The sequence below is a fragment of the Peromyscus leucopus genome, chromosome 20 (genome assembly GCF_004664715.2).
Source record: "Peromyscus leucopus breed LL Stock chromosome 20, UCI_PerLeu_2.1, whole genome shotgun sequence".
Classification (NCBI taxonomy): Eukaryota; Metazoa; Chordata; class Mammalia; order Rodentia; family Cricetidae; genus Peromyscus; species Peromyscus leucopus.
This window is the reverse complement of record NC_051080.1, coordinates 9,941,359-9,965,401: the sequence shown is the minus strand read 5'-3', so window position 1 is coordinate 9,965,401 and position 24,043 is coordinate 9,941,359. Positions and strand designations below refer to the sequence as shown.

Here is a 24,043-nt window from a genome sequence, read left to right as displayed (position 1 = left end):
TGTCGTATGTACATAAAAACTAAAACTCTAATTCAGGAAACAGCATCATTTCCAAACCCACAAGTTCCTAAACAGAAGTCATGAAAAAGATGGCAAGGTGCACAGTGTGCCTTGCATAATTTTAAGGCAAGCATTCCCTAGCTCTAGATGGCAGGAGGATGACAAGCTGCAGAAGAGCAAGGCCAAGGATGCTGACCCTGAGACCAGATGGCCTAGCTGCACCTTGACCTAGTAACAGATGCTTCTTAACTTACAAGGTCAAGTCCTAATTAAACCCACCAGAAACTGAGCACAGCGAAAGTCAAAAACTCACTTAGTATCCCATGCCTACCACTCATCACATCTTTAGCCCAGTCTACCTCAGACAGGTACACAGAATAGAACTAGCCTAGACTTGTGCAAAACTATCTCAAGGCCCTTTTATTATACATATGATTATCTCAAGGGGTGCCTGGGAGCTGCAGCTTGTTCTACAGATGAGCTTCTTGGGAGAGTATCATCACACTGCTATCTCTAACCTGGGAAAGGATTAAAATTCTACATTCGAAGGAGGGTACCACCGAATGCATGTTACTGTCATCAGTGTAGAGAGCTGTCAGTGAAATGTCACCTGTAATTAATGTCAAGGTCATTGTATAGTGTTCACTTTGGGTCATGCTAAGTATACATATTTTCAATACCCATCGAATGCACTTACAATCTGTGCATTCTAAGTTTTACGCATCAAGAACAGAAAAGAATTTCTTCAAAGTTATCATTCTCTTCTGAAGGGAAAGGACCTGGCATCATTTGTGTGTATTATATGATTTTATTCCAATCACAAAATTCTCAATTGCAACATTTGAAATTGAAATTTTTCTGTGTTCATAATATATTTACTAAAAACATTTGGAGCACTTCAGCTCTTTTTTTTTTTTTTTTTCATGGTAATCTCACTGTAGGGGTCTATGTCCAACAGTTCTTTCAGTTCGCTAATCCTTCCAACGAGGCCACACTCATTTTCTACAGGAAAGTGTAGACATCTTTGACATTCAACAGGCCAGGATCTAAACCAGGTCCAACTCTATGGCAAGGCAGTATGCATTTTGGAACTCCCTAATTTGAATGAGGACCTTGAGAATTAAGAAACACTTAAAAATCCATCATCTTTGATTTCATACCAGTGGAGTGAATTTATCTATATTGAATTCACTGATTTTTGAAATTCTGACACTTCAAAAGAAACTACTATCATCTTGGAAGCCCAATTAACAATACAATTGTAAGTAGGAGAGACAGCTTACACCAATAATCCCTTTAGGAAGAGGAACAAGAACTCAAGACAACCCTACTGTATAGCGCAAGTTTGAGGCCAACCCAGCCCTGTGTCAAAGCCAAGAAATAAATAGATAATATGATAACAGCATCAGGATGAAAAGTCAGTACATCTCTTAGTGATTGTGTTCAGAAGGAAATAAACCTTCATGTAATGAGACAGATACACATTTCTACTTAGGAAAGGGAATGACATCATAGAAATCAGTGCTAAAGGATGTCATTATCCAAGAGAAATGGGAACAAAGTATGAAACAGATTTCTGCAGAGACAACGTATTCTGGTAACAGAATGCACAAATTTGAAAGTTTCTAATTAAAAATCCTATATTTGATTCAGTATGGAGATAGAACATTTGACAGATGGTGAGCTGGTAAGAGGACCTAAAATTTAAAGAAATCAAAAATACAGAGTGGAGATGTAAGGACGGGGAAATAAGCGGATTAGTAATGCATGGCAAGGCTGTTGCTGTAGTCTGGGTCGTAAGTGTTCATTCTCCCAAATACCCATTCCCAGCTTGGTGTCATTGAGAGGCGGAAAACGAGGAAAGGGCTAGCTGTGGATCTTCTGAGACTGAAGGTGTGCTTCCAACGGCACTCTGGAACCTTGGTCTCCCCTCCCCACCTGTCCCTACTCCTCCTGTTCCCTTCCCCCCCTTCCCCCAGTTTCTATATCCTGGGCTTGAGGGGAGGTATAACAGAAAGCTGACACAATCACACACCTCAGAGAGCAGAGAAAGAGGCAGTGAATGTCAGAAGATGAAGGAGACAGAGACGGCAGGTCTGAAAAAGCCAAAATATTGAGTTGTGTGAATTGTATTCCCCAGACTGTGATGAATAAAGATAAATCTGGCTTTATTTGTGGTAAATTCCAAGGTGTGGCCCAAGGAGCACTGTGAGGCACCACGTGACCCTTCAAGGGGCCCATAAAGTTGCGGTCACCTCATAATAACACTAAGAAGCAGCATCATGTTTATTGTCTTGAAACTTTGGGGAGGAGTTTTCTGATATACATAATTCTGACCAACTGAACACAGAGCAGATGTGAAGTTCCAAGTGTCTTTTTCTTTTTTTTTTTTTTTTTTTTTTCTCTCAAGACAGGGTTTCTCTGTGTTGTTTTGGTGCCTGTCCTGAATCTTGCTCTGTAGACCAGGCTGGCCTCAAACTCACAGAGATCCACCTAGCTCTGCCTCCCGAGTGCTGGGATTAAAGGCGTGCGCCGCCGCCGCCGCCGCCGCCGCCGCCGCCGCCGCCGCCGCCGCCGCCGCCGCCGCCGCCACCCGGCTCCAATTGTCTTTTCTTAAGCCAGATGTGAAAAAGATTTCTAAAGCCACAGACATTTGTCGTCCCTCTCAGTAGCTATGCTTTTCCTGTGGAAAAGAGTTATTTTTCCAAAAAATATTTATAAAGCCTTATAAGGTTCACACACACACACACACATACACACAGTGTGTGTGTGTATAAAACACCTTACATTAAAATTGATAAGCATCTTTTGAAATGCTCGGCTTTTATTTCTAATCACGATGTATCAAATAGATACAATTCTGTTAAGCAAAAGCCCTGCTTAGGCGTCACAAATTTTTAAGAACTGAAAGAGGTTTTGACACCCCAGTGTGTGAGGACCAGCCCTCTGATAGTAGTTTGCTCTTGACACAGAGTCAATCATGACCTCTAGTGGAGACATCCAGCCAATTTGCATGCCGATGGAACTGACTTGGTTGCCAGCATAGGAGGACATCCTTTGAGAGCTCTTGACCCTTCCTTCATCACCTTTCCCTTTTACCACCTACCCCAGTGCCGAGTCTGATTCCCCCTGCACTGGTTAGAAACTGGCCTTTTCAAGACAGGCTGGAGCACCAGCAGCAGAGTCCCCAGGAGGCACCCGTGCAAGAACAATTCCAGGATCTTACTCAGAATGTCCAAGCAAAGTCTCCTGGGTAGAGCCTGACTCTGTCTATGGAGATTCACACTGTTCTCATGAATACTCCGGGGAGGGATTTGTGGTGCCGTTCAGAATTTACAGTCGTTGTGAAATAGTGATTCTTGCTTCTTCATTTGGCTCAATTCCCGCTCCCATGGAGTCGTTCTACTGGAGTATCTTATTGTTAAGCGGGAATTGAGAACCTTCCTTGAAGTACCTGGCATTTGTTTAAGGAAAAAAGTGGGTAACCACCCGTCCTGAGTGAGACTTTAGCTCATCACAGATGCCGCCTCTTCATAGCAAGGAACAGAAGTGTGAGTTGAAGCCATGCTTCTAAGGTTTTAAAACGCAATGAAATCGCTGCAGAATTCAAAGCCTAAAGTATTTGCTCTCCAGCCACTTATAGAGGATTGTTGTAGCCCTTATTCTGCAAGCACTCTGTAAACTGTAACAAACAAATCAGTCTTAGAGAGATCCTGTTTACATGTAAATTCCACTTCAGGGGATCTGGGGCTAGGATGCTTGTTTTTAATTAGCTCTCAGGAGATGCTGGCCCAAGGGTCACCTGCACATAGGCTTAAAAGGCAAACCTCTGGCCCTAGGCGGTGTGCCAAATTGGCAGCTGTGCATCACCAGATTGTCCAATGATCCCATGCCCATAGTGAATCTTCTAGAAGTCCAATGCAGACTACAGACAATCATGATCATGGCTGCTGGCTTCAGACAAAGCTGGAGGAATCCTCCTGTTGTTTCTGAGGCAGGCTTTAAAATGGAGATGCGATTAAACTCCTTTATACATCTTCTTTATCTCTAAAGTGAGGACAAAGATACAGTCCCATCCACATCATAATGTTGTTGTGGAAATTAAAGGAGACAATGGGAATGGTTTGTGAGTACTAGCCAACAAGAGTTGAGGGCTTGTCATCTGTGAGTCCCTGCTGGTTTAGCAGGGATGGGGGTCCACATGCTCACACTTGTTTGGCTTCCCCTAGCTAACCTAGAGAAGGATAGGTCTGGTAATTAGCCACCACCACCATTTCCAGCTCTATGGTCATATGGGGGGGCACCCTCCTAAGTGCCTTCCAGTCCTATTTGAATGTCTGTGCTGATGATTTCTGTCTTGGTTTTATTTTCTTGTTAACAAGTTCCAGGACACATCTCTATGCACAAAATGGAAAGAATTTGTGACCTCTGCCAAGGGGGAAAAATGCCATAGACCTTAATACACATGCTTGGCCTTGCTAGGGTGTTAGCGATCAAAGCTTTCTTGGCGCATATCCTGTGTCAAAGCATGGATCTGCTTCATGCTGATCTTCCAGAAATCCAGCCACGGTGGACTCTTACAATGATGTCATCACACAGGAGATAGGTGGTGTGCATGTGCCTCAGTTCTATCGTTCCCAGTCCTCAATATCACCTTTGCTCTGAGGACACTTGGACAGTAAAGCTTGCATCTGTTTGTAATCCTCTCTGTTTCTTGGCCTTTTCAGTTCTGAGTTTGCCCAGCAGGAAGTCCACGCCCTCGCTACTACTCACTTTCATTTTCTTTCCTTGTCCTTCCTGGAGGTCACAGCCCTGGCAAGCTTTCTGCAGAAGAACACAGAAGAATACGAGATGCAACAGCATCCTCTGCTGACCAGGCCTCATACTACCAAGGGGCCCCAGCTCACTTCTATTGGAGTCACTCCAACTTAATAGTGCATCTTCAGTTGATTTCCTTATTTATTTTGTGCTGATCTTAGTATTCAGATGAAATGTTGCAGTTTAAAGTCATTTTAAATAGTAAAGCAAAATGGTTTTAATCCTAATATTTATTTCAAGAGTATGTCTCACAAAACATATTTCCCCAACATTGGTACTCCCAACACTACTGTGTCTATCAGAGAACATGGCCCAAGTCCTGAACCTGCCCTTGACCTAATAATGCACAAAGCCCTCAGACTGTCACCTGCCCTCATAAAAGGCAGAGTGCTGTTAAGTTAGGGAATGTGCTGCATCCAGAACCTGAAAGAAGGCAGGCAGGAGTTTAGCCCCCTTCTTGTGGTAGGAAGCACAAGATGCAGTGTTCCAAATTCTGTCAGAATGGGTTGTTGGTGCACACAGTTAGGTCATCCTCCTGAAGCATTTCAGGGTTTACCTCCCCTCCAATGGATTCACCTTAACAAGCTTACCTGAGTCACTGCTTGCCTATCTGCTTCTCTCTATATCCATCATATACACCTATATAGATTATTGTGATGTGTGAAGTAACTGTTTTCTCAGATTATGTCACAGAAGGTAAGAAGGTCAATACAATGTCTGGGCAAAACTATAAGTGTATTGTTGTCCAAGCTGTGTGGCCTCAAACGATTTAAGGTCATATTAACCAGCTCTAGCAAACACAGTACAGTACGTCAGATGTCCCAGTTGCTACGTTGGGAGCTGTGACCCAGTTGAGATGTTGACAGTCCATAGTCATCTGCTAGTATCCATCCAGCTTCTTCGGGGGACAGTCTAATAAACTAGATGTAGATAAGATGGGAAATACCACCCCTGCATCCATGATAGCCTTAAGGCAGCCACATCACTACCTTAATGTGATGATGCATCTGAGAAAGGTGGAGGTTTGGAAAGTCACCACCCTCCCTTCCCTACAGTGATGGATACTGCCGAGTCCTACCAGCTGCCAAGTGCTTCAATCCCAGTTCAGACCTGGGAAAGCATCTCTAAGTAGACCTGTGGGTCTGTGGACATAGCAGATCCACCGTAAGTCAGAATGTAGTTAAAATAAATTTCAATGATTATATCCATCTCACCCTAACAGCAATGGTGACAGGTCAGGGCTCTGGATATTCCTATTGGTTGGATCCTATGTCCAGAAGTCATTGTATTGTTTGGGCACTTCATTTTTATTTTAAGGTTCATTTTATTCTCATTAAAATGAGGAGGCCAGGAGGGAGCTTAAGATCCCTGGAGCTAGAGCTATAGGCATTTGTGAGCTGCCATATGCTATGACTAAACCCCAATCCTCTACAAGATCATCAAGCACTTGGAACCTCAGAGTCATCTTTTCAGCCCCAGTGAGCATTTAAATAAATGGATCTCATGTTGTTAAGGGTGTGACTAGGGAGTTCTTACCCAATAAACTCAATGGGGCTGAACCCTGCCGCTCCTTCAAGGAGCCCTGGGTTTAAAAACTGGCTCAAGTGTAAAATCTTGACAATAGCTAACTTCTTGGCCTTCATTCAGTCATTTGCAAGGACTCTCTTTTCCAGTTTTCTAACTTGAAGAGTGATTGGCCTGCTTTTCATAGTTCTCATATCATACATTATATGGGAATTTCTATGAGCACAGAAGGTGGGTTTAAACAAATTCAAAATTTGGATATATTAGGATTCTCTTCTACTATTTATTTTGTGTTTTGTTTTGTTTTTCATTTGGTTGTTTTCTTTGCTTCCTTTATTTCCTCCTTGCCTTTTCTCTGAATGCATTTTGCTCTCTCTTTTTTTTTTTTTTTTTTTTTTTGGTTTTTCAGACAGGGTTTCTCTGTGTAACTGAGTCCTGGCTGTCCTAGAACTTGCTTTGTAGACCAGACTGCCCTCAAACTCACAGAAATCCCTCTGCCTCTGCCTCTGAGTGCTGGGATTAAAGGCATGCGCTACCACTGCCCGGCTCATGCTGCTCTCTTTTTTCTTAGCCTTACTGAAATGTCAGAATTTCAGGAGTCACCTTTGTCTTGTTATGCATGTTCATTTGACTAACATTTAAATTTTATCTCTCAGAATGCCCATGCACCTACGGATAGGAGATTCATGGGAAGAGTCAGGAATTCCTGAGCAGCAGCTGTCCCTGAGATGGGTAATAGCAGCACAATTGTTTCAATAGGGTCTACTGCAGAAAGTTTCTCAGATGAGGGCTGAGAGCTGCACTAGTACGTGGGTGTAATGCTAAGTCATTAGGAATGGGTTTAACACAATGTCCTTTAGCAGAATGTAGGTTCTCCCCTAGGGGCTATGACCTGTCTGACCACAGATTCTTGGCCAAATTATGGTGTCAGATATGGGTTTCATCTCATGGAACAAGCCTTAACTCCATTTAGAAAGTGGTGGGTTACTCCCATGAAGTGTGTGTCCCTATTGCATCAGTGGATAGATCCAGCCAAGAAAATCATCATGTAGTTTGCAGGTTCATGATAGTTAAGATTGATGATTACATTTTTCCTCTGGCAGCATGCATGGTACCTCCAGCCCTCAAGCATTATAATAGCTAGCCACCAGGGTCAAAGCTTCCAGATGATTACAAGCTTGATATCCCCATGTTCTATGACTCAAGTATGTGATGTCTTCATCAATAGGGACTTACTGTCAAGTTCTGTACAATAACCAACATCATTGGCAAATAGCCTCTAATGTTTGGAGTGTTTTCTTTGTTTCTGAGACAGGATTTCTCTGTGTACTCTTAGCTATCCCAGAACTTGCTCTGTAGACCAGGCTAGCTCAAACTCAGAGATCTATCCGCATCTGCCTCCCAAGGGCTAGAATTCAAGGCATGCACCACCACAGCCAGGCTTGGGGTAGGGATTTTATGGGGTCTCAGTGGCCAACAACTCCAAAAGTAGTCACCTATTCATGACACTGGGCTTTTTACTTGGTAGCCTGTGGTGTCCAATAGAATCATTGTGACCCTGTTATAGTGTATGTGGTGGTTTACATGAGATTGGCCCCTATAGGCTCTCATATTTGTGTGCATGAGTTACCAGAATATGGAAGATGCATAGTTGGTGAACTGTTGGAAAGGATTAGGAAATATGGCCTCGTTGGAGTAGGTGTGACCTTTTGTGTCACTTGGGAGCAGGCTTTGATGTTTCCAAAGCACACACCAGGCCCAGTCTCTTGCTCTGCCTGCTGCCCGTGTCTCAGAATGCAAAGCTCCTGCTTCCGCACCATGCAGGCTAGCCTACTCCCTGCCATGATAATAATGGACTAAGCTTCCCAAGCTGCTATTAAATGCTTTCTTTGATAAGAGTTGCCTTGGTGTCTTTTCATGAGGTGGAACAGTGACGAGGACAGAAATAGCTGCATTTGAACTATTTTGTGCATCTATATTTAGGAAACTATATGACTGTTTTGAAAGGTCTTTATTGTTAGCCACCCCTCCCCATATTCCTTCCTCTCCCATGTAATCCCATAACCCATCTCAATCTAAGCCTTGCTGTTTGTTCCATTATTTCCCTCTAATCCTTCTTTCATTGCACTCTATCTCCCACTCCTTGTCATCCTTGCCCTCACAGTCCTTTACTAATTACTTGGCTTCGTGGGCATTCAAAATGAAAGACATATCTCGGAAAATTCAAAGCTGACATTCACAAATGAGAGAAAACTTGCACCGTGTGTCTCTCTGGGTCTGGGTTACCTCATTCTGAATGATCCTTTCCTACTCTACTTATTTATCTGCAAATTTCATTTGTCTTAATGTCTGAATAATATTCCACCATGCAAATGCACCGCGTTTCATTATCTACTTATTATTATCTATTTGTTTCTTATTTCCTGGATATTGTGAGTAAAACAGCAATGAATATGATCATATGATCAGTAGGTCGCTCTCTAGTAAGATATGGAACCCAAGAGTGCTCCACCTGCATCGTGTACTCCATCTATTTCTAGCTCTTGAGGAAGCTCCACACTAATTTCCACTGTGGCTACACCACTGTGTCCCACCACCAGCAGTGGCAAATAAGCCCTCACCATTCCCCTCATCCACACTAGCATTTGTCATCATGCATTTTTTTTTATCTTAGGCATTCTGACTAGGTTAAAATAAAATCACAAAGTAATTTTAATTTATATTTCCCTAGTGTCTAAGGATGTTGAACCTCTAAAATAGTTCTCATCCATTTGTATCTCAGTTTTTTAATAATTGTTTATTTCATTTCCCCTCATTTTTCTTCTATCTTGTTTTTTCATAAGTTATAGACCTTTTTATAAAATATGCTTACATCAAATTTATAAACTAAACTGAGAAGTTAAAATATAAATTTTTGGTTTTTTTAGTCACTCTTATATTTCTCATAGTTAACATCTATGATGGCTGGTGTTGACTATCAAGTTGAAGAGATCTGGAATCATCCACACGACAAAACTCTGTGAGAGATTACTTAGCCCATGAGTGGTCCACCTGATTGAGTTACCAGAATATAAAAGATGCATCCTACAGGGAGGCAGCTCTGCTCCCTAGGTCTGTGTCTTAGCCTTCACAGAGAGCAAGAAGCTGGCTAAGCATAAGCATTGCTCACTCTCTGCTTCCTCGGTGTGGATGGACTACTACCAGTCACTGTGAGCACCTGCTGGCATGGTTTACCTGGCATCATAAACTATGTGCTTACACTGTGAACCAAAAGAAAACCTTGCTCTCTTAACTTGCTTTTGTCTGAGTATTTTATCACAGCAACAGGAAAACATCTACGGATATGTCTGATTTTGTGCAATAGTATAGTCCTGTCTTGTGTTTTTTCCTCTCTTTCTTCTTCTTCTTCCTCCTCTTCTTCTTCTTCTTCTTCTTCTTCTTCTTCTTCTTCTTCTTCTTCTTCTTCTTCTTCTTCTTCTTCTTCTTCCTTCTTCCTTCTTCTTCTTCCTTCTTCTTCTTCCTCCTCCTCCTCCTCTTCCTTTTCTTCTTCTTCTTCCTCCTCCTCCTGCTCCTCCTCCTCCTCCTTCTCCTCCTCCTCCTTGAGGCAAGGTCTCCCATAGAGTGCAAGTTAGCCTAGGGCTGAGAATCTCTGAGCCTCCTGGGTCTTAAGGTTGTTTCGGTTGTCTGGTTTCATTTCTTCTTCTCTTTCTGTTTCCACTCTCCCTTTATCTGAGGCTGCCTCATCTCCCATTTTATTGTTTCCCATTTCTATTTACTTTTTCTTTTATCATTTTTCTTCATTTCCCTAAAACTAATTGATAGTCATGGTTATTTTCTTTCCATTCTTACCCTTAGCAACTAATTTATTAGTACATGTCATACAATCACTGTTTATTTATTCCTTCAAACTTACTGACATTAAAGTTGAAGGAGCAGTTGAATTAAATTGGCTATTACTATACTTTCATAGAAGACTTTTTCATTAGTTGTGGTTGCATCTGCATTTAATATTGTACATTCAGAGTGTGGCTGTGGATTATATCCAGTGCCCTGAGCATGTGGATTGAGTGTTTAGCTCTTGAGATACACCCAAAGTCCAGTGGGGAAAACTACATTCTAACACTACCACAACCTAGTCCTATTGAGCTTTACAAATACTTCAAGTGAAATAACATAGAGGATTAAAACTCCAACCAAAAGCCCTTCCCAACATACAACTCTTAATGGACAAACATAAGAAAAATGAAAAGTGAGACAACATGATGTTACCATGTTAACAATTACACAGTAATAGATTCCAGTGAAGGTAAAGAATGTGAAATAGCAGAAAAATAGTTTAAAAGAACAACTCTAATAATGTTAGATGAAATCAAAGAAGACACTAATAAACTTCTGAATTCATTCAAAGAAACTACAACTAAATAGCTGAATACAGTAAAGAAGAAAGTATAGGATGTGAAAGGTGACTTCCTTTAAGATACAGAAATACTAGAAAAATAGAAATTTTGGAAATAAAATTGCATTAAATAAAGTTTTAAAAAAATCAGTGGAAGGCCTTACCAGTAGAATAGATCACGATAAAGTAATTGAATCACAACATTCGAGAAACAACAAGCACAAAATAAAAACATGGAAAACAGAATGCATGAGCTCTCTGGGACACCATTAAAAGATAATGAATCATGGCCATAGAAAGAGAAGCTACAAGCTGAAAGCCTAGAAAACATTTTCAATAAATATGTAACAAAAGCTGGGCAGTGGTGGCACATGCCTTTAATCCCAGCACTCGGGAGGCAGAGCCAGGTGGATCTCTGTGAGTTCGAGGCCAGCCTGGTCTACAGAGTGAGATCCAGGACAGGCACCAAAACAACACAGAGAAACCCTGTCTCGGAAAAAAAAAAAAAAAAAAATCTGTAGCAAAAGATTTCCCAAATCAGAGGGATCAGATAGCCATCAGGCATGGGATGTCTTAGAATGCCAAATACAGCCTAGAAAAGAACCTCCACATGTCACATTATAGTTAAAATACTAAGGGTACAGAAGAAATATAGAATATTGAAAACTACAAAAGAGAAGTACAAAGTTGTATACAAAAGCAACCAATCAAAATAATAGCAAATTTCTCAACAAAAACTCTAAAAACCAGGAGGGCATGGGTCAATGCATTTCTCTAAAAGATAGTAATTTCCAACGGAAATTATTATATCCTAATCGTAATGAGTCTTTTTCTGTCCCACCAGCCAGCTTCCAAATAATGACATGGAGACTTCCTATCTATTATGAAAGCTTGGCCTATAGCATAGGCTTGTCCCACTAGCTCTTGTAACTTAATTTAACCTGCTTTTATTAATAGACAGGACTATTATTTATTAATTAATAATAATTAATTAATTATTAATTTTATCATGTGGCTTTTTACCTTTCTTTCATTCTGTATGTCTGACTCCCTCTGTGTCTCATTGGTGTCTCCCACAGGCCTAGATTCATCTCCTCCTCTCCCTTTGTCTTCCCCCAAATCTCACCAATACCTCCTGCCTAGCCATCGGCCATTCAGCTTTTTATTACATGAATCACAGTAATACACCTTCACATAGTGTACAAATATCTCACAACAAAATTCACCAAAAATATCTTTCATAATTGAAGCTACTGCAAGACTTGTAACTCCCCAAGCACTAATAAACCTTATCCCTGATTCGAGACTGGTCCCCACTTTGGGTCCATAGTTTTGGCTGATGCTGCTGTGAGATGGAGAACTTCTTATGTTATTGCTGCCCCATGGATCAGCCTCTAGGAGGCTCAGGGATCAAAGGGAATCCACTGCAACGGTGACACTAAGACTTTTCTATCTGAGGGAGTTAGGAACAAGACACTCACACATTCTCTTGATCATTTCCTTCTTTATCATCAACCTCTTCTGATGGACTGACTGGGCTGGATTCAGCTGGCTTGGGTTTGGCTGGCTTTTTCAGGAACAGTTGTACAAAAATATATTTATAGATTGTTACATAAAATATTTCCTCATACCAGGATCCCTAACCTTAGTTTACATGTCTTACTGAAGGGGAGCATCACACCCCTCCATGACTCTAGTCCTTCATTAAACATTGGGTGCAATATATGATAATACAAGAGCCCCAGGTGTGCCTGAGGTGTCTTGTGACCCAAGTCATGGTGTGGCTGCAGGGCCCCTTCAGCAAAATAATCATTGTTTACCACATTCTTCAAGGTCAAGGTACATCTAAAAAACACCTGTTCATTCTAATCTCTATCCCACATAGTGATTTTGTTAAATTCCTACAGAGTACAGGTAACATGTTTTTCATCTCCCTTACATGGTTAAAAGCAAAATTATCCCAGTATCCCATACATATTTACATCTAAATAACTTATTGCAGATTAACAGAACTTGAGCAGACAGAAAGCATCCTTTTACAGCCCATTCCCTTGCTGTCAGGCCTCATACCAGGCTACCAAGAAAGAATCAATCATTCTACTGTCTATTTTGAAAGTTAGTCTTACAAAGAATCCTAAAGGAATCACAAACCTAAACTTTTGTTCATAAAAGACAATCAGTCAGCTGTACTTTAGATCTTTAAGATGCATACCCATCTATCACTAGTTCTTATATCAGGAGATTGAGGGCAAGAATGGATACAAGGAGTTAATTGAAGCATGATCCTAATTAGTCTTAACAATGAAAACCCAGAGTCAGATATTGAGGGTGAAGGCTGAAAGATCAGAGAAGCAGAGCAGCAGCCACTAGAGACTTCTTACCTCTACGAATTCCCAGACCAAATGGGGGGCAAGATCCTGTCTCCACCCACTTTATATTCTTTTCTCCACCTCCCTAGTGCTGGGATTAAAGGTCTGAGCCTCCCAAGTGCTGGGATCAAAGGCATGAGATCCCAAGTGCTAGGATCAAAGGTGTGAGCCAACACCTGGCTCTGTTTTTACACAAGACTGGTTCAATCTCCTGTTGCCCAGGGTGGCCTTGAACTCCTGATCTTTCTGTTCCTCCTCCCAAGTACTGGGATTAAAAGTGTATGCTACCCATTAATGTAAGCCTAAGAACTGTAGCCATGAGATTGGATTCTCCAGTAGTGCTGCCAGCTAAAGTCATGCTGGGATCAAGAAAAATGGGCCTTAGCAGTTCATGTTACTGGAGTTTTGTATCCATGCCAGTGGATGTCCACACACTCCAGAAGAGAATTTGACATTGCTGCTGCCGTTCTTGCTGTTATAACAATGGCGGCCACCACTGCTACTGTTTCTGGGATTACCATTTCATAAATGCTTACTACAGCTAGCACAGTGGAGACCCTGGCAACAAAAGTAGCTACCACAGTAGGTTAATTTTCCATTCTATTGGGCATGATAAATTTAATTCAGTAGTTGTGTACATCTCAATTGGCTTTGAAAATTATAAATTTATAAACTCAAGTTCCAGTTGCTTTTGGGATACTATCTTACAAGGACTCCAGTTTGCAGTAAGGCTCATTAAGGAAGGGAATGGCTCAGTTGCGTTTAGCCTACTGACTATGGGTGAGATATGACCTCTGTTGGTCTTCTCTGTGTCGAACACACAGATTGCAAGCCCAGTGCCACTTTGAGATCTTTGGCAGCAGTTAACTCTGCAGCTCACACACGATTGAGCCTGTATGATAATGAGTATTCAGAGATGGGTAATGCCTGGGGGGCACTCACCAACCTAACGCAGAATACCTGTGTGGCCTGGGCAGGCATCTCCATGACGGGTAAGGTGACCTGCTGACGTCCCACGCAACCCAAGTCAGAAGCTCATTTTTTTAATAAAAGGGGGACCTGTAGGTCCCTGGCCCCTGTTTTGGGTAACTGTTGCCTTGCTTGCGGACCTTGACCTTGATATCCTCCCTATGCTAATTCCCTGCAAGGTTCCACCCTCCTGAATGCTTAAGGGAAGTTCCTTGTCTGTGTATCCTGAATAATGGGCGTTAACAGCTTAGATACAAGATTGTAAAACATCAGTAGCGAACTTCTGCCCTCTGGGGTTCTCCCATTGCACTGTAAGCCTGTATTTAAGACCTCCTCCCTTCTTCAACAAATGACATTTGGCATTTAAAACATACATATATATATATATATGTATATATATGTGTGTATATATATGTATATATATACATATATATATATATACACATAGGTCTGCTTTGTATTTTTAACCTCAGCTGTGTGTCCTTATGTACATTAGATTGTTTTCTATGTGTTTTTTTTTTTTTTATCTTAAAGCTATTGTCAAAACATCTGATCTAACCTGAAGTCATTGCAAGACTTTGTATCAGCCAATGATGCACACCAAAAACTCGTGACTACATCTTTTCAGCATTAAGAGAATTAGAGCCAGTTTGGCTCCTGAGGAATTTCGGTTGTTCTCCTTAGTCATTAACCTGAGCTTTGATCTAAAGCAGCTCCTTAGGTGGAAATCATAGGCCTTAGCTGTGAAACATATCCTTGTATATACTTTTATTCATCAAAGCTCTGTATAGGCTAGCATTGTTATTATCAATTAGACAGCACAGCTTATGGAGGAAGTCATCTTCATAATAATTCGCAGGTAAAAATGCCCAGTAGAGTGGGATGTTTCCATAAGACAAGCACATTATCTTACAGGCAGTAGGGAATTTCTCCACACCCAATTCAACCACGCCAGATATCAGCGAGAGCTAACAACAGGAAGCATGCAAAGGGATAGCAGAAACAAAAGACATTCCAGGGTCTGTGGTCTCAGGGGCCTTGCCTCCTGGTGGACCAATACCCTAAACCTCAATCGTCACCTGTTGACCCCCCCTACACACATGGCTGCTGGTACTATGTGTTTGTAGGCCTTAATCGAGTCAAATATGGTCTCCACTCTGGGTCCTGCTAACCCTTCAGAACCCTGTTGCTGAAGACAACATATAGTTGAATCACAGTACATGGAGAAGTAAAGCTGGTACTGACCTGGAAGCTTCATCCTTATTGGGTAGCTTTCAAAGTGCCAGAAGATTGTATTTATACTACTAGGGACGAAAGCGTTCAGCAATCTCACACAGTCCTGAATGGCTACAATTATAGTTGAACTGCCCATAGTGGCATGAATGATATAGAAGTATCCAATCACTATCTGATTGGACTTAAAACCCACTTGCAAGCTGGAACTCCTGCCTGGTACTGTTAACTGCATCAAAAACCTGTGAATGGCTAGGTGATATGCCCAAGGGAGAACCTTCTACTATTATTCTGCTTAATGGGCACAGTATTCAGCTAATGGCTTCTTCAGTTATGATCCTTGTATCCAAACATTAGTACATCTCATATCCCTCATCAGATACGCTTCTTTTAGTAGTAGATGTTGATACCAGCATCCAGGTCAACTACAGACAGAAAAGACTGTGGAGTACTCAGCTCTAAATGGGAGGTCTGTATTCCATCCCACACCCAGGCTCAGGGATCATCATGGAAGATGGGGCAGAAAGATTGTAAAAGTCAGAAGTAGTGAATGTGAGCTGTGAAACATCATTTTATGAACATTACAGGATCACTGACTGCACATGATGAACTCAGTGGCTGTAACTGCATGTACAAGACCTGCATAAACTCAAGGTAGCCCAAATTCTTCCATGGGCAGAGGAAGCACTCCTGAAGTCCCAGCTTTGGATGAGAAGCAATTAGCAATTGGTGGCTACTGCAGGAGAAATGCCCCGGAAACACGGCCCGTGCTTCAGTAGACAGTCCTACACCTGTGCACACACAGTCAGCATGAAGTAGATTCAATAGTTATTTTTGCTTATTTTTTGAAGAGAGAGCTCATGAAGTTGGGTGGGTAAAATAGTGGTGGGGGGACATGAGAGAAACTGAAGGATAGGGAACAGAGGTAATTTTACTAAATTATATTATCTGCTTCTATAAAATTTTCAACAACAATGTAAAAAGTACCATTTATTTATACTTATGAAGCACACCGTTTGGAATGTCTGATGCCACCCATCAGCTGTATAATCCTAAATATGTCTTTATTTACTTAAGACATGAAATTAAATACATTTGCAATATTCTTCCAAAATAGTAAAAAAGAAAGTTGATCTGCTTAGATTCACGAAAAAGAGACCCAAATCGCTCTAGTACTTCATGCAATGGATTTGCTGCCACATCAGCTATGGTTTGGAAACCTGCTTGTTCGACGGATGTGTTATGCTGCTACTAAAACTCCTGCTGCTTCCTCGGGGCCCAGGATGGAGCCCTCACCCATGCACCATCTGTCACTGGTGTGGACTTCCACTGCCTCCCTGTCGTCATTTGCTAACTTCTGGCCATAGTCGGGCACTGCTTCCAACTGACAGAGCTGAGGTGACTGCCTGCATCCGTGTACAAGAGACACACAGAAAGAATCAGATATTTTCAGGTTTTCTACTGGGAAACACCATCCACCAGATAAAATAAGGCGGTTATAAAATGTAAGATGAGTCCCAAGCTGAGCACCAAGATAAATGAGGCCATCCCTTCAGGAATGAATCTAGAAAGGCATTAAATTATCCTTGCTGCATATTTTGTGCAAATCTCTTTCTGTTGTGACTTTTTGTCATGCTCCTCCTCCAATCCCAGTGTGCAGAGGGTTTTGAAATCTGCACAGTGAGCAGCAGAGTCTGTATGATAGGACAATGTCCACTTATTCCACCATTCTTAGGCTACAGTTGGTTTTTAATAATTCCATGCTGTGTGGATTTGGGAATTCCTCTTTCTATATTCGGTTGGGTTATAGGTCTAGGCACTTGGAGATTCAATTTTCTCTAGTTACCTAGCACTTGTCTGGAAGACGAGTACAAATACCCCATCGTCTGCCACACTTGACAGATTAGAAGTGGCTATCAGGGGACCCATGCTAAGAGTTTTGAGGAAGCTTACCTGCAGGTAAGGAGGAAATGTCAGGGATGATTAATGTCCACCCTCAGTGTCAAGTCAAAGCACCTTGGCATGTGTCCTTAGCTGCCATCTTTGGCATAGGTATAGAAAACCCATTATTACGTTTATTTAATTTGGTCAAAACAAAATAAAATCTCTTTCAAGGTTCCAATTTATGAAATGATGGCAAGAAGAACAAAGATTAAGAGGCAACACTCAACAATGAAATTTTGAAAAATGTCTGTTTCTTTGTGCTGCGGGAACTTTGAAAGTTGGCTGCATTCTTGGTTTGGCTGAAATCTTAATTGACACGTCACACTGAGACCATCTTTTCCGCCATCTGGGTTAGACATTTGATGGAGCTTCTGAGAAAGTGCCTAACATGCCGCCCAAAGAGGTGATGACAGATCATCCCATGATACTTTTTGTGTGGCGGGTGAAAACAAGAAGAATTGAGCAAAGGAAAGGAGCAGACAGTCGAGAGGAAAACTAGAAGGTAAAGCCAGAAGAGGCAGAAATGGCACATAGTAAACAAGACTAAATACTAGGATCTGCTTAAAAAGCTGGCTAGTATTTTCTGAGGTGAGGACTGATTGCTAATTCAGAACAGGTCAGGGGCACAGCAATGGTGTGTGCAGCGATAAGAGCCACCAGACAGCTCAAGGTGACCTCTCACACCCATCAGAGCAGAAAGCCTCTCCACTATTGCTGGGGCCTGGGTTCCCTCTGCCTCACAAAGTCAATGACTTTAAGCTTCAAGATCAGTTCATAACACATTACTTGACGCTACAGGTTATGATGCCTGTGGTGATGATAGGTTGGTAACGTTTATGAAAACTTGTTAGGTTCTGTCACAGCACCAAGATTTTACATATGAATATTTGAGGCCACAAAATGAAATAGGTGCTGTTAACATCTCAAAGAGATAAAGCGATGCCTGCAAGATGACATCATCTGTAAGCAGGAGAGCTGGATCCTGGAACCCCTCCTCACTCAAATGCTTTCCCAAACCGTTTTCTACATTGTAAAAAAGGAGGCATAGCTCATCTGGCAACTTCAAATGACAAAAACCACGCACATAAAAATAGCTCGCTTAATTCTGTCCCCTTTATGTTAGGAGAGTAAGCAGGGTTACTTTTCTTCTGTTCACTTTGCAGTTCAGAACATGGAAGTTCAGACAAAATATTTGCCTTGAGGCCAGAGAGCGGGCAGGTAACAAGCCATAAGAGAAATGAGGTTTCCTTGCTTGAGAAACAATGGGTATAAGACTGGGAAAGGAGGCTGCCCTGGCCTTAACATCTGTAAATTGAACAACTTGTCCGAAGAACAAGGTAAAAGTGGTGAGCTGATTGGTTGTGCCTCCCCCAGAGTCATTTTCTTCTTCTATGCAAATCAAGACTAACCCCATTGACCAGTCCAGCCAACTCACACAGCAGACAGGAAGGACCCACTTTCACAGCCAAAAGGCACCTTAGAGCTCACTACTTCAAATCTCTGTTTCTACAGTTGAGGAAAACCCCAAACTGCCAACTTGTTTAATGTAAGTAAGCTTCTTCATTACGATTGCATTCTGCTCCAAAACACCTCTCTCCTTGTTGCAACCTGGCTTTATTTGTGGAACAAAGGTGTCAGAAAAATAAATATCACACCAAAAACAAATTCTGCATTTGCTTCTGGTCAGGCAATATTTGATCTTATTAAGACCATTCTCTGTCGTTGGGCTTTTTCTGTTCTGCCTGCCAGGTCACACAAATCATGAAATGGAGACTTCTTATTAATTATGGAAGCTCGGCCAATAGCTTAGGCTTGTTTCTAACTAGCTCTTATAACTTAAGTTAACCCATATCCTTTAATGTACTCTTAATGTTCTTTTTCATGGCTCGGTTACCTTTGCTTTGTAGAGCCCATGCTGCTTGCTCTACGTCCCTGGCATCTCCCCATGACCCCGCTCTTCTTCTTCCCAGTGTCCTCTCCACCCCCCAAATCCTGCCTAGCTGTTGGCCATTCGGTTGTTTATTAAACCAGTCCAAGTGACACATTTTCACAGTGTACAAAAAGATTATTCCACAACGATTCTCGCATCCAAGCTTTATATAATATGCGCATGCATGTGACACAGATAAGGATTTTGTTTGGACATAGAGATCGGCCGGAAACTGGGTCAATGACGCCTGGAAAAGAACTGTGTGGAATACTCGATGAAGTTGTGACCCAAGCTCTCCAGCAAGGGCGGAAGTTAGCTTGGCAGCATTCCAAGTCCTCCAGCTGCATTGTCAAGAGTGGCCAGAAGAGGCCGCTGTTGTCAGTTGTATTTCTCACATTTAAACTATTTTTTTTAAAGTAAGTTATTGCAGAAATAAGTGAAATGAATGTAGCAAAAATATTCGTATTATCTTTAAAATATTAAATGGCAAAAGGAAGGCACAGCTGGATCTATACTGTATAATAAAGTCTCTGATGGTACTTAAGGACAACATAAAGTTGTCCTTAAGCCAAGGATAGAGCAGAACGACAGAAACAAAACAAACAAACAAAAAAGACAAAAAGGCTTTTTATCTGGGCAAATGATGCCCTACAAGGTTGCTGTGAGGATTACATAGGATAAGAGTATGAAATTTGCTTTAAAAAAAAAAAAAAAACTCTTTTTTTTTCTCTTTTTGGTCAGAGAGTGGGGGAGAGGAAAAAACGATGCAGGAAGTTGAAGAGATTTGTTTCGAATGCCTTTCCTTGTAAAAACAGAAAATAATGCTGTCTGTTGAGAATCTGGGACAGAAGGAAAACAAAGCATCCGAGCAAATCAGCAACGCTTGGAAATACGCAGTCAAGGGCAAAACCAAAACAAAACACAACCAAGCCAGGAAACTGACAGTATCAGCCTCCAACTGTATGCTTCTGTTTCCTTGTTCGGGTTCTGGTCAGAGACACCAAGTCCGCTGATGAAAAGTTTCTAATATGCCCCAGGGTGTGGTCCACACACGTAACCCCAGCACTGGGGATACTGAGGCATTCCACTGTGAGGACCGCCTAGGCTACATATCCAGACCCTGTTTCAAACCCCAAAACAACACAGCAAAACATGTGTGTGTATGTTCAAACTTGGCGTGGTGGTACACACCAGGAGCATCATCGCTAGCAGAGGAGAGGCAGGATGGTCATTGTCGGAACATGGCCCAAGGATGAAGCTACGTGAGGAGAATTCTGAGAGCTCCTGAGAAAAATCCAAGGAAACAAGACGAGAGTCTTATGACCTCTGTTCCTCCATAATATGGGTTGCTCTTAGAATGTGCTTTTGTGCCCCTCCCAGGTCTGGTAAATAGAAGTAGGTTTACTTCCGACTACCCATCTGCTGTGGGATGGTCTGTATGTCAAATTGCTTTGATTAGTCAATAAATAAAACACTGATTGGCCAGTGGCCAGGCAGGAAGTATAGGCAGGACTAACAGAGAGAAGAACTGAAAAAACAGGAAGGCAGAGGGAGTCACTGCCAGCTGCCGCCATGACAAGCAGCATGTGAAGATGCCGGTAAGCCACCAGCCACGTGGCAAGGTATAGATTTATGGAAATGGATTAATTTAAGCTATAAGAACAGTTAGCAAGAAGCCTGCCACAGCCATACAGTTTGTAACCAATATAAGTCTCTGTGTTTACTTGGTTGGGTCTGAGCAGTTGTGGGACTGGCAGGTGACAGAGATTTGTCCTGACTGTGGGCCAGGCAGAAAAACTCTAGCTACACCCATCATCTACCATTGATTACTCAGATATGTTTCCAATTACAGGCTGCCCTTGTGACTGTATACAGCCTAAATTCATGTGACCTTTACTCATGTGACCTTGCTTAACCCTCAGAATATAAACTGTCTGATGCTCTAAATAAAGTTGGCTACTACATGAGACTTTAGTTCTCCTCATCTTAGGCTCCATTATCCCAGTTTCATGCTACTAACTAGAACAGTAACAATTATGAATTGCAGGCCAGCCTGGGCTACATAGTAAGACCCTGATATACTTATACATATATACTTATCTTTGGAGCAATTTTCAGAAAAACAAAAGAGACCTCATATCTACATACACATGCACACACACGGACACATACACTCATACACATGCACACAGAGTCCCCATATATTCTAGTAATGAGATAAATATAAACTTACAGGGAGTATTGTACCTGACTACACATGTGAAAAGGATAACATTTTAATGCCCTGTCAGTTGTAATGTTTTTCTTTGTTGACCTCACACATGGTAGGAAAGGGTTCTACCACTGAGTCATACCCCTGCCCTTGACAGTTATAACTGATTTAACTACTCTAGAGAGTAATTTGGTAAGTCCTAGGAAAGGTGAGGAAGGGTGACTCTGTCTCAAATATCTGCTCTCTCTCTGCCTTGGGAGATTATTGTAAACCCCACCTACTTCCCTGTGTCTGACCCTCTGCCCTTAGGAAGAACACATTATTTCCCTGCCCATGGCTTGGGACTTTGTCATGTGATTTGGTTGGGTCAGTTGAACCCTAGTACCAGCAGTATCCTGTGTACATAACCTGTAGAGACACAGCAAACTCTCCTGAACACTCCTCCCACATTGCCTTTGTCATGAGAAGCATGTGTGGCCACACAGGAGCTGTTCTGCTCTCTTACCAGTACAGCAGTATGAACAGAACAATGTCATGGAGTCCTGAAGAGATTCCAGTGTGGGTCCTTTTCAATATGTGAGGGACATGAAAATAAGGTTACTAATGCCACACAAATACATTTTTTATTTAGATGTTTATAAATTACAATGCTTTAATAACAAATGAAACATTTATTGGAAAACGTCTATTTTGTCTTAATGTCTGTTCATTTCAGAGTTCTGCAAGTGTTTGACTACATTGGCAACTGGCTTAATCCAGTGTCTTATACAGCACCTTATACATCTCTAGCAAATATTTGAAAGAAAAACATTTTGAGGGTAAAATTAGCACACTGATATTTACTGGCAGATGCATTAGTAAATCCCATTTTTTTTTTTTGTTTATAGGGTAGGCCAACATGAGAAGATATTTGCTAATTTGCTTTTTAAAATCCCACCATCATATAACACATCATTAAATTATCCACATGAAAAGTAATCTCTTAATACCTGAGAATCCACCTATAGTGGTGGATTTTTATATTCATTCATGAACACCCTAGTAGAAGGTAGCTGAGGTTCCCTGTGATGGGTACTATTGACCTTCAGTGTGACAGGATCTGAACTTGCCCAGAAGGCAGGCCGACTGTGCACACCAGTGAGAGACCATCCGATTAGGTTTACTGTGGAGAAGAGCCATCCTATCTTTGGAAGGGAAAGATTTTGCTTTCCCAGCTTCTCTTTGTGTCTTGCTGGTGCACTCATGATTGGGTTGTTGTTTTCCTATGATGTCAGCTTTTCAGCTTTCCCACATGTACTGAAGACCAGCATCCCTGCTCCAGTGTCATTCTGGTATTGCCTCCTGTATCACTCCAACAAGCATCCAGGCCCTTAGCACTAGATTGAGACAGCTGGGGGCATCCAGCTTTCCAGTGTGAAGACAACTATTGTTGGAATATACAGACTGCATAGTGTAAACCAACCTAATAATGCCCTTAAAAATTTGTTCTATCTATCCCGTTCTTCTAGAGAACCTGACCACATAATCTCTAATAAAAAATTTTTTTGGTCAGGAAAACAGAATTGCATGTTTAACGAAAAATTTGGATCACTGGAATTTTAAGAATCTCCATCTTTCTAGTTGGTTAACAAAATAAAGTATATAACCTTGAGAAAATAGATTTTTAAGGGTAGTTACATATATGAGTTATAAAGGTACAATGGTACATAAACATTATAAAAACAGCATATCACTCATAATTAGAGGTAGGCTTTAAAAATCAAATCCCAATATATCATACCTTCTCTATTTTGTCACAACACTTGCTATTTAATACTTAACACAAGCACATTTCTAATTAAAAAATTGTATTACATTTTTAGAACCATTTTTATTGAAGCACCAAAGTCCATACATAAAATTAAAGAAAAAATAAAATAGTAAATCAAAGTCATATCAGGAGGAAGTATGGTGTCAACATGCTTATTTGACATAGTTATTAATTTGATATTCACTGAGGGATTTAATAATGCTTATAGCAATTTAAAATAGTTTCTCCTAATTCTTGTTTGCTCCATTTTAACATCACAATGACACTTCATTGTACTATAGTAAACTGATCAGGGGTTTATTTACATGTGTGTTTAATAGAACATAATTATGGTCCAGTCCAAGCTGTTAACAGCAACATTTTCTTGATAGAATTCATTCAAACATGCTTGTATTCCCCACAATGAATTATGACATTAAAAAAAGATCCCGATTAGAGTGATATGTGTGTTAAGTTTCTCTTGAAAAACCTATCAACATTATGTGGACTGAAACCTTGATGAGCACCCAGACAAAAAAGGTTTGAATATGGAAGTCTCAGGAAGCCAAGAGTGAGGAAGGAGCACCAGACACCTGTGTTTTACAGAGCACCACCACCTTTACAGTACTTCTGAGTTCTGAATGTTCAGAGTACTTGAATTGGGAGCCCTGTTGCCATGTGGGGAATGCATTTTCCACAGAACCCTCCGCATCTGCCATAGACCTTGGTTCCGTCCTGAAAGTATAAAGAGGTAGAAAACACAAGAGACTTTTATACAAGCTGATGATCGGACACAACACAGAAAAATCACCGGCTTTGAATCATATGGCTGGAGTCTTAGCCAAGGATCCCTGTAATA

General features: G+C 41.3%; 1 protein-coding gene across 1 annotated transcript in view; it reads right to left on the bottom strand.

The window, feature by feature from the left end:
• Window positions 1–21,598: 21,598 nt before the first annotated feature.
• Window positions 21,599–24,043, bottom strand: part of Adamts20 (ADAM metallopeptidase with thrombospondin type 1 motif 20) — a 134,226-nt gene continuing 131,781 nt past the window's right edge. The window contains exon 39 of the mRNA XM_028869289.2: window positions 21,599–23,919. Within this exon, the coding sequence (XP_028725122.1) occupies window positions 23,830–23,919 (90 nt within the window). The 3' untranslated portion in view covers window positions 21,599–23,829. The remainder of the gene's footprint in view (window positions 23,920–24,043) is intronic.